We start from the raw sequence: 9658 nt of genomic DNA, 5'->3' as shown, positions 1-9658 counted from the left end.
AGGAGGAGGAGGAGGAGGAGGAGGAAGAGGAGGAAGAGGAGGAAGAGGAAGAGGAGGAGGAGGAGGAGGAGGAGAATTCTTTTTCCAATTTCTCCTCCAATATCTACAGAAGTTTAAGATCGTTTCTTCTTGTAAGGATGATAAGTAGTTGGTTTCTAGCATCCTGAAAAGTCCCAACATCTAAACAGAACATGGAAATAGATCAGAGCACTAGAGGACCAGAGATTCATAGATTAGAGCTGGAAAGGACCTCCAAAACCAGCTAGTTGAATTCCTCATTGGACAGATGAAGGAACGGAAGACCAAGAGAGGCAACTAGATGGCATGGTGGATAGAGGACTAGGAGCCAACACCTGAGTTAAAATCTAGCCTCAGACAAGTACTATCTATATGTGCCTGGGCAAGTTATTTAACCATTATCTATCTCAATTTCCTCAACTATAAAATGAAGATAATAAGAAAGCCTACCCCACAGAGCCGTTGTGAGGATCAAATGTGATATTTTCAAAGTGCCTTGCAAATATTAAGTGTTGTATAAATGCTAGCTATTAGTGTTGTCTTAGTTGTCATTGCTGTTAAGTGATTTGCCTAAAGGATGTTTCAGAGGTGGTGTCTTAGGCAGAATTCTGACTCAGATGATTCACTGTCCTTACTAGGGAATCTAGGATTCCAGGGGAGAGATTTCACCTGTGATATCTTGTCTTCTTGCTCCTTTTTCATCTCCTGAAGCTTCCTAAGCATTCCCCTGAAGTCTACAATTCCATATTTCATGCAGATCCGCTCATAGTCTTTCCGATCAGAATTCATTAGCAGTTGCCACACTTGTTCACGATCCATCTTCTTCTCTGGAGGAGGAGGTGGTGCCCTAAAGAAAGGCATAGACATGTCAGACTGGTCACCAGGACCTACCATTACAAGCCCCAGGCAGGGAATCCAGAAACTAGCTAGTTGGCTATCTTTCTTTTTAAAAACTCTTACCATTTCTTAGAATTGATACTAATATAGGTTCCAATGCAGAAAAGTGGTCAGGGCTGGGCAATTGGGGTTAAGTGACTTGCCCATGGACACACAGCTAGGAAGTATCTGAGGCTAGATTTGAACCCAGCACTTTCTATCTCCAGACCAGAATTTCTATCTACTAAGCCACCTAGCTGCCTCTGAAAGTACATTGCTCATGATAGGACATTTCTCTCCTTTCCCATCCTACTACTTGTCTCATCCCCTAATATGGGAGGATAGATTTGTAATTTAAGTTAATGAAACAATCAGTGGAGATTTCCCCATTATTTCAAGGTTCAACCAGGCATTAGGTTTGCTGCAGATTTTTAAAATAGGTTAAATCTAAGGATCTGGAGGTCAAGAGGGGGATAGTGGAGAATGGGGTGATATTAAGGAGGTTGTTCCCATTCTAACCAGACTAGGCAGAAACAGAATAGTTACACAAAATATAGTATTGCTCAGTTCACTACTGCTCAGATTCCTTTTGATGAACTTTGATTCCTAGTTAATCCTTTGAATTATTATTGCTTAATTAACTTGTAAATAAAACCCAAAAATCTTTTGGCAGAGGAAGAAGGGGAAAACAATGAAGTTTGGAGAAAGCTTTTATATAGTGTCTATTATGTGCCAGGCATTGTGCTAAACACTTTTTTTTTTTACATATTTTATCTCACTTGATCTTTATAACAACCCTGTGAGGTAAATGCTGTTATTATCTTCATTTTACAGATGAAGAAACTAAGGGAAACAGAGGTTGCATGACTTGCCCAAGATCACACGGCAAGTAAGTGTCTGGGACCGGATTTGAACTTTGAGTCTTCCTGACTCCAGGCCCCGGCTGGCCTCTATGAACTTCTTTAGAGCTATGGTGGCAAAGGAGTAAGAGGCTAGACGGGGAGGTTTGGAGTGCAGGGATTTGGAAAGTGGCAGGAAAGATTCCAGATTCAGAGTCTGAATCCCTGTTCTGTTACTGAGAGTACTTTGGACAAGTCACTTCTCTAGTCTGGATCTTGTCTGTAAAGTGAGGGAGCTGCACTCAATGACCTTTAAGATTGTTTCTGTTCCAAATCCTGAGATGCTTTGATTCATAAGGTTTCAGCCTTTTCAGTGCCAAAGTGCTCAGGATGGGGCCCAATTTTCCCTCTTGGATCCATTGTCCATTTGATTTGCACCATGGGAAAATCGTGATGTAAAGAAAAATCTCACGTCCAGTCCCCTCTTTGGTCCCCTCCACTCTCACTGTGAACTAACAACGCCCACCAACCCTGGAAAGAGCAACTCACCTCTTCTTCAGGATCTTCCGAAAGTCCATAAGTTCCTTCCTGTGGTCTGGAGAGGGATAAGGAATGAAACTACCACATGGGGGGAAGAGGGGTGACCCATAGAATCTAGTAAAGGGTTATGCAGAGGAAAGGAAAGAGGAGCAAAGGGTCCTAGGATCTGGGTATCTAAGTGGTACAGAATTCTAGGGACAAGACTGATAGAATCCCAGGAGATTTTTCCCCAAAGCAACCTACCTTCCTGGGGCTCGTTTCGTCTCTTCCGATTCTTCCGAAAGCCAACTGCGCCATCCAAAGAGAAGAGAAGTATCCAGATATTGAGAAGGGAGAGAAAGGATAAGGGGAATTAATAGCCTTTTTTTAGGCACCAAGTTAACATCATGACATTGGTGCTAACACACTTCCTTCTATTTCTTATTCATAAGAACTGAAGAGATCACCAGTAGTGACACTCAGACATTTAGCCAGATATATTTAAGTATAGTTTAGTCTTATTACTGTTTTTCACAATATATTAGCATTCAAGAGACAAAAATAGTTCGGTATGGAGGAGCAGGTAAGGAAGAAAAGTTGTGCATTTATTTTGATAGCATAAAATTATAGTATATTGGGCTTGGAAACTAGGTGGCACAGTGGATAGAATGCCAGACTCTTCTTCCTAAGTTCAAATCCAGCCTCAGACATTTAATAACTGTGTGACCTTGGGCAAGTCCTTTAATCCTTGTTTGCCTCAGTTTCCTTATCTGTAAAATGAGCTGGAGAAGGAAATGGTAAACTACTCCAGTGTCTTTGCCAAGAAAATCCTCTATAAGGTCACAAAGAGTTGGACACAACTGAACAACAAGATCTGGAAAAACCTTAGAGATCACCTTGTTGAACCCCTTCACTGCACAGATGAGGAAACTGATGTCCAAAGAAGGGAAATGACTTGTCCAAGGTGAATAGCAGAAGCATGACAATAATCCAGCTCTCTTCACCTAAATCCAGTGCTCTTTCCAGATACCTCAGGAACATTATAAGCAAATTATGCATTTCAAAGTATATCATGCAAATTATATGCAAATTGAATGCTCTAATTACTTTGTGAGTCAATTGCTGTGCTACTTGGGCATACAAATCAATAGTAGTAGGAGCCTCTTCCTTCCTTCCTTGGTCCCTCAACAAGGATTTCACATCTCAGTCCTATGGTGTTTATACTAGATCATGAAAACTGAGATTTAGAGTTGGAAGTGACTGTAGAGGATATTTGACCTAATATCCTCATTTTATTAAAGTTATTTTATTATATACTATATATGTAATTATACACATTATATTTATTATATAAAGTTATATTATTAAAGTTAAGGAAATGGAGTTAGCCTTCATAAGGGGAAATAACTTTTCCATGATCACTTGGTAATAAGAGGTTGAACTGGTATTGGGTCCAGGATCTTCAGTTTTGGTCTTTGTTCTATCAAAGAAAATTCGAGGGTAGGTGGCCTGATGATAGTGGTCACTCTGCCCACCTATGGCAGCCCTGCACTAGGGAAGAAGATCTAGGGGAGGCATCTCAGTATGGACTTCAGTTAAAAAGAACCTGTTCCCCTCCATCCTTATTGAAAAGGGGAAGAGTGTCACCAAAGTACTCTGATTGGATTCAGAGACCCAAAACTCTGAACTCTCATTGGCCAAGGTCTGGCCACAACTAGCCCACCTTCAATGACGGTAAGCCCTGCTGAGCACATGGCTTCTCCATATTCATTCACAGCCAAGCATCGGTATGTGTCTGTGTCATCTCCTGTCAACTTGTTGACCTATAAAGGAAAAGGCGGGGGACAGGACAGGTGGAGCTGTCTAGGATTTCTGGAGAGCATCATAACTTTCCCCTCACCTCTAGCCAAAATTCTACCATCTCCTCTATAACTCTTCCAAAATTCTCCTAACTGCAACTGAGTAAGGGTGGGTGACTAAGGGAGCTGAATAGAAAGAGCAAATGCTTTGTACTTGGTGTCTACTTTGCAAATGTTTAGTTTGTGTCCAGTGTTATCCTAAACTGGGAAAGGCCAATGGAGAAGTTTAACTGTTTGATACACATAAGGCTGACATTCCATTCTGGACCACTGGATCTTGGAGATTCTATAAAAATTCTGGTAAAAATGTCCCTTCCCTGTGTGCTCTACTTGGTCTCTGTTCCCATAGTAGGTGAACCTGAGTCACAGAGAAAGGTAAAATGGACTCATTCTCAACCAGAAAAGTCTCAATAATTTTTCTTTTCTTGGGGATGGAGTTCTTTGTTCAGTGTGTATATATAAGGGGTGGGGGCAGAATGATGATAGCTCTGAGGGAACAGAAGAGATGTGGAGAGGACCCGGGGGAGCATGAGAAAAGGGACACTAATGTAACTGTCCCAGTCTCCTTACCTGGAGCACATGTTCTTTGCCTCCTGGTTGGGAGAAAATCTTGTACTTGTTGGGGTCACTGAGGTCACCCTGAGTACGATACCACTGCACCTCAGGTCTGGGCTCCCCAGAGACCAGAGCCCGGAAGATGGCATTTTTCCCTAAGAGGAAGGAGATTCAAGATGAAGCTCAGAATGGATCAGGACAGATAAATGGATGAATAAAGATGATGGAGGGGCAGAGCAGGAGCCAGGAGAGAGAGAAGATGAGAAAAGGAAGCAAGGGGGAGAGGAAATGTGAAGAAAGGGGATGGGACAAAAAAGTAGGGGAGGAGGAATTGGTAAAAGTAGAAGAAGAAAAAGATGGCAGGAGAAAAGAAAGAAAAAGGGGAAGAGGAGGGGAACAGGGCAATGAGAAAAAGGGAAGAAAGAGAGAGGGGAGAAAGGAGAAAGAGAGAGGAAAGGGAGAAAAGAGAGAAAATGAAAGAGAAAAGAGGCAGGGAGAGAAAGGGAAGGGTGGAAAAAAGGGGAAAGAGGAAGAGTGGAAGATAAGAGCAGAGAGGAGAGAAAGAAAAGGTATAGAGAAAAGGAGAAAGAGAGGGGTGAAGAGAGGAGAGAAAGAAAAGGTATAAGTAAACGAGGGAAAGAGAGGGAGAGAGAATACTCCTACTTTAAGATATCCCTCCCATTGCTAAGCTTTTTATCACTATTTTTTTTTCAGAGTGGTAATGGAACCCAGAAGAGGTGTGTGTGTGTGTGTGTGTGTGTGTGTGTGTGTGTGTGTGTGTGTGTGTGTGAGAGAGAGAGAGAGAGAGAGAGAGAGAGAGAGAGAGTGTGAATGTGTGTGAATGAGTGAATATATATGTATATGTGTGTATGTGTGAGAGTGTAAATGTATGGGTGTGTATGTGAATGTGTGTGAGTGTGTGTGAGTATGTGTGTGTGGAAATGTGTATGTGACTGTGTGTGAATATGTGTATGTGAGTGTGTGTGAATGTGTGAGTGAATATGTGTGAACGTATATGTATAGGTGTATAAGTGTGTGTGTGAGTATGAATGAATGAATAAGTGTGTATGTATGTATGTATGTGAATATGTATGAGCATGTGTGAGCATGTGTGTGTCAATGTGAGTGTATGTGAGTGAATATTTGTGTGAGTGTGAATGTGTGAATGAATGTATAGATGTGAGTGAGTGTGGCTATTTACTGAGCCCTCACACTAGCCCACTGCATGATGGGAGGAACCAGGCCCTTGCCCTCTTCATTCGACCAGCTGATTCTTTTCTTTCATCTGATCCCCACTGCACCCCGCCATCCCCCCCACCCCAGACTGTCTTCTGAAGTAACGCATTTCTCTTCTTGTTTCTAAAACCCTGGAGTGCAGTTCCTGTTTGCTCTGGCCACCTTCCTGGGGCTCCAGGAAAGCTCCCTGAGTATCCAAGCACAGCCCCAAACAGTTCTTGATCACAAGGTGGGAAGTATTCTAGGGGAAGGGGTCAAGAATCCAGGACAGGAAAGTGGTTTCTGAACTCCCCAACATGTAGACGAGGACTTTCAGGGGAGGTGGGGGGACAGCGTGAGCCGTGTCTGCCATCCTTCAGAGAATCTCACCTTCTGGCAGAGCCAACGTGATGGGCTTCCTCTCAAAATCGGGAGTGCTGCATCCTTCTGGGAGCTCATCCACCAACTGCCTGATGGTGACCCCAGGAATTGAGGACTTCTTGAGAGGCTTCCCTGGGGAAGGAGGGAAGGAAAGGAAATCCACTCCCACCCTCTGCCCTGCCCTAGATTGTTTGGGTTTCTCTACCTAGCAGGGTTCTACAATCATCATTAAGGTCACCTGGTAGGTTCTTAGATTTAGAGTTGGAAGGAAATTTAAAGGTCATCTAATCCAATTGTCTCTTTTTGCAGAGGCCTGGAGAGAGAGGTCAAGTGATTTGCTTAGGGTCCCCCAGATAGAAGAGCTGGCATGGGGAAGGGATGCAAAGTGACCCTGAGATAAAGGAGACTCTATTCCTCAGTTATCTCCAAAGTCAGTCCACTGAAGACTCAATGGAATGGTCTGATCCATGGGGAACTGGGCTCCTGCCCTCCTACACTTGGCTTCCTTGCTCTCTTATCACAGAACAGTCATTATGATTCATTGTTCCTTGAGGGAGGAGCCCTTTCTCCTGCCCATTCAGTATGGCTAAGGAATGGACTGAAGAGGCTCCCTATGGAAGAGTGCTTTGGGATCACCAGGCAATTGCTGCCATAGAAATATGAGGGTTGGTAGCAGCCTATTAGAACACAGTTCATGGAGAGGCCATGTGATGGCAATGGACTTGCCACAAGGCCCAAAGATTGGATGCGAACCTCAACACTGCCTCTAACTAGCTGGTGGACCCTAGACAAAACCCTTCACTTCAGTGACCTTCAGGTTCCTCATCTTCGAAATGGGGATAATGATACTTGCACTACCTACCCTCATAGAGCTCTAGTAAGCAATGTACTATGTGAAGGTGAGTTGTTGGTATTTTTACTCCGATTCAGAGGCTCTACAGGTCAAACCCTGTTCTTCCAGCGCTATTAAGATCTGCCTTTGTAGCTAATAATAAGGCTCTCCTGACACTTCTCTCTTTCAATTCAACAAATGCTCCTTCTTTGTTAGCACTCAGATTTTGAGCTCTGGGCATGGGCAACTCACTGGGCTAAGGATATAAAGGAGAAAAAAAATTAAGTCCTTAATCTGAAGGAGTTTATAATCTAGTGGTAGAAAGACTGAAATATACACAAATAACTATAATAGTATTGAATTCTATTATATTTATGTTGTAATAATATTAGATAATATATTGCATATAGAGTAACATTATTAGTAGTACATATAATATTTTAGTATAATGGACATTATATTATTATATTATGTATCATTTTGAATTGTATTTTATTATTGTATATCATAATGTATACTATATAATATTTTCTATAAATTATAATATAATATATAGCATTGTACTATACATATATATAATGTTGCATCTAATATGCATTATTATGATAAAATAGCATTGTTAACACAACATAATATATATGACATTTAATATATGAGATGGCATAATATATAATAGGATAGAATATGGTACATAATATAAATGATATCATAATGATATAATATATTTAGATTATTTGATGATAAAACATCTATAAATACAAGATGCACTTCATTCTCTATTCCAGTGGTTCCCAAACTTTTTTGGCCTACCACCCCCTTTCCAGAAAAAATATTACTTAGCCCCCTGGAAATTAATTTTTTTAAATTTTAATAGCAATTAATAGGAAAGATAAATGCACCTGTGGCTATCACCACTTCCCTGGATCCCTGCAGCACCCACCGGGAGGGGGGTGGTGCCCACTTTGGGAATCACTGCTCTATTCTAATATATTATACATAATATTTTCTCTATTCTATAAATAGTTAAAATATTAGATGCAACGGATATCTCAAAGGGTCTAGAAAGATTTGGGCAAGGAGAGATCACTTAAGAGTTCATTAATTAATATAATTAATTATAAGTCTCTAAGTTACAGAGAAGGTGCCCACCTGCATTGGGAGATAGAATTTGCTCACCTGAGAATTCCTTGTCCTGATGAAATCAGAGGTCCAGTCCCTATCCCTGATACCTGCAATACCCACCTCAAGAAGCAAGATAGCAAAGTGGAAAGAGGTGCAACTTTGAGGTCAAGATGAACTGGGTTCAAGTTTGACCAACAGGGATCCCATGAGCTCTCTAAGACTATGAATCAAGGACAATTCCTATGCTCGCGGACAGAGAGCCTCCTTGAATGGGGATGAAATCATAGGTCCAAACCCCTATGGCCAATCTTTACAAAAAAAGGCTCTATTCTCTAGGGTTGATATGTGGATCAGCTAAGATCATGAAAGTGAAACACAGCAATCTTTAGAGCTGCTACATGCCCCTACTTGTATCTGTCTCTCAGGTTCTGCCTTGGTCTCAGCTGCTAACTCAGAGCTACCACTTCTTATTTATCTCCCCTTGTGTTCTCAGGGTGTTTCCTCCTACTGCCAGTCTGGTTGTTCATCCCTTCCCTTTCTCCATTATGGTAACAGATGAAGTGGTGATGAGTTTTCCCTTACCTGCCATGATGCTGCTTCTTCAGCTGCTTATATTTGAGGAGGCATCATCTGTGTGGAACAAGGTTGGATGACCATTTGTCGAAGATGTGATCAAAGGAATCCAAGCTTCAGTTATGGGTTGCCCTAGATGCCTCAGAATTCCTTTCCCATTTGGAGACTCAAGGGTCCCACATTTCTAGCAATCATGAATGAATCCAGACTGGTTCAAAATGAAGAATGTTCACTGTGAAACATCAATCATTATTTTTGCAAGGAAGGGGGCAGGTGCCCTTGGGGAAAGGGTCCTTAAAGTTTGTGGGTCATGGACTCCTATGGCAATCTGGTGAAGCCCCTGAGAAGATCCTTCTCAGAATAATGCTTTCTAATGCATAAAATAAAATATTTGCAAAGGAAATCAATTACACTGAAATAATTATAAAAATATTTTAAAACAAATTTACTGACCCCAGTCTAAGAACTCCCTGCCTTAGGGTCTAAAGATTAGGCAATTCCAGGCTCCAAAGTGAAGCACAATTGTCCTGAATAGGTTCCCTGAGCATCTAGCTCACCAAGACATGGAATTCTCCCAAAAGGCAATGGAGTACATATTCGGGGGGGCAGGAGGGGAAGGGGGAGCATGCATTGTTTGTGCTTTTCCAAGATGGGAAAAAGCAGTGGGAATCTCAGCTCCTTGAACATTCTGCCCCATGGCCTGGTCTCATGAAGGTACGCTTGGCTTTCTCTGTAGGAGCAGTCTTACCTTACCCATCATCACTACTCAGCTGGAAGAACAATGAGTGCTTAATAGAAACCTGGGAGAACACATGCTCCAGGAATTCAGAATTTCTCCAGCTATTTCACTGTCTAATCTTCTGTTGACT

At 41.8% G+C, this 9658-nt stretch overlaps 1 protein-coding gene across 1 annotated transcript in view; it reads right to left on the bottom strand.

Annotated features, from left to right (window-relative positions):
- The window catches only part of IGFN1 (immunoglobulin like and fibronectin type III domain containing 1), a 43907-nt gene extending 35102 nt beyond the window's left edge, over positions 1–8805 (bottom strand). Inside the window, exons 1-8 of the mRNA XM_044674919.1 lie at positions 8799–8805; positions 6272–6394; positions 4682–4821; positions 3976–4075; positions 2517–2561; positions 2283–2328; positions 688–865; positions 108–180 (exon numbers count right to left, since the gene is read on the bottom strand). Coding sequence (XP_044530854.1) covers positions 108–180; positions 688–865; positions 2283–2328; positions 2517–2561; positions 3976–4075; positions 4682–4821; positions 6272–6394; positions 8799–8805 — 712 coding nt within the window. The remainder of the gene's footprint in view (positions 1–107; positions 181–687; positions 866–2282; positions 2329–2516; positions 2562–3975; positions 4076–4681; positions 4822–6271; positions 6395–8798) is intronic.
- Positions 8806–9658: the final 853 nt, after the last annotated feature.

This window comes from Gracilinanus agilis, chromosome 4, assembly GCF_016433145.1.
Source record: "Gracilinanus agilis isolate LMUSP501 chromosome 4, AgileGrace, whole genome shotgun sequence".
In the NCBI taxonomy this organism is placed as follows: Eukaryota; Metazoa; Chordata; class Mammalia; order Didelphimorphia; family Didelphidae; genus Gracilinanus; species Gracilinanus agilis.
The sequence above is the reverse complement of the archived record's forward strand: the minus strand, read 5'-3'. Positions and strand labels throughout refer to the sequence as shown.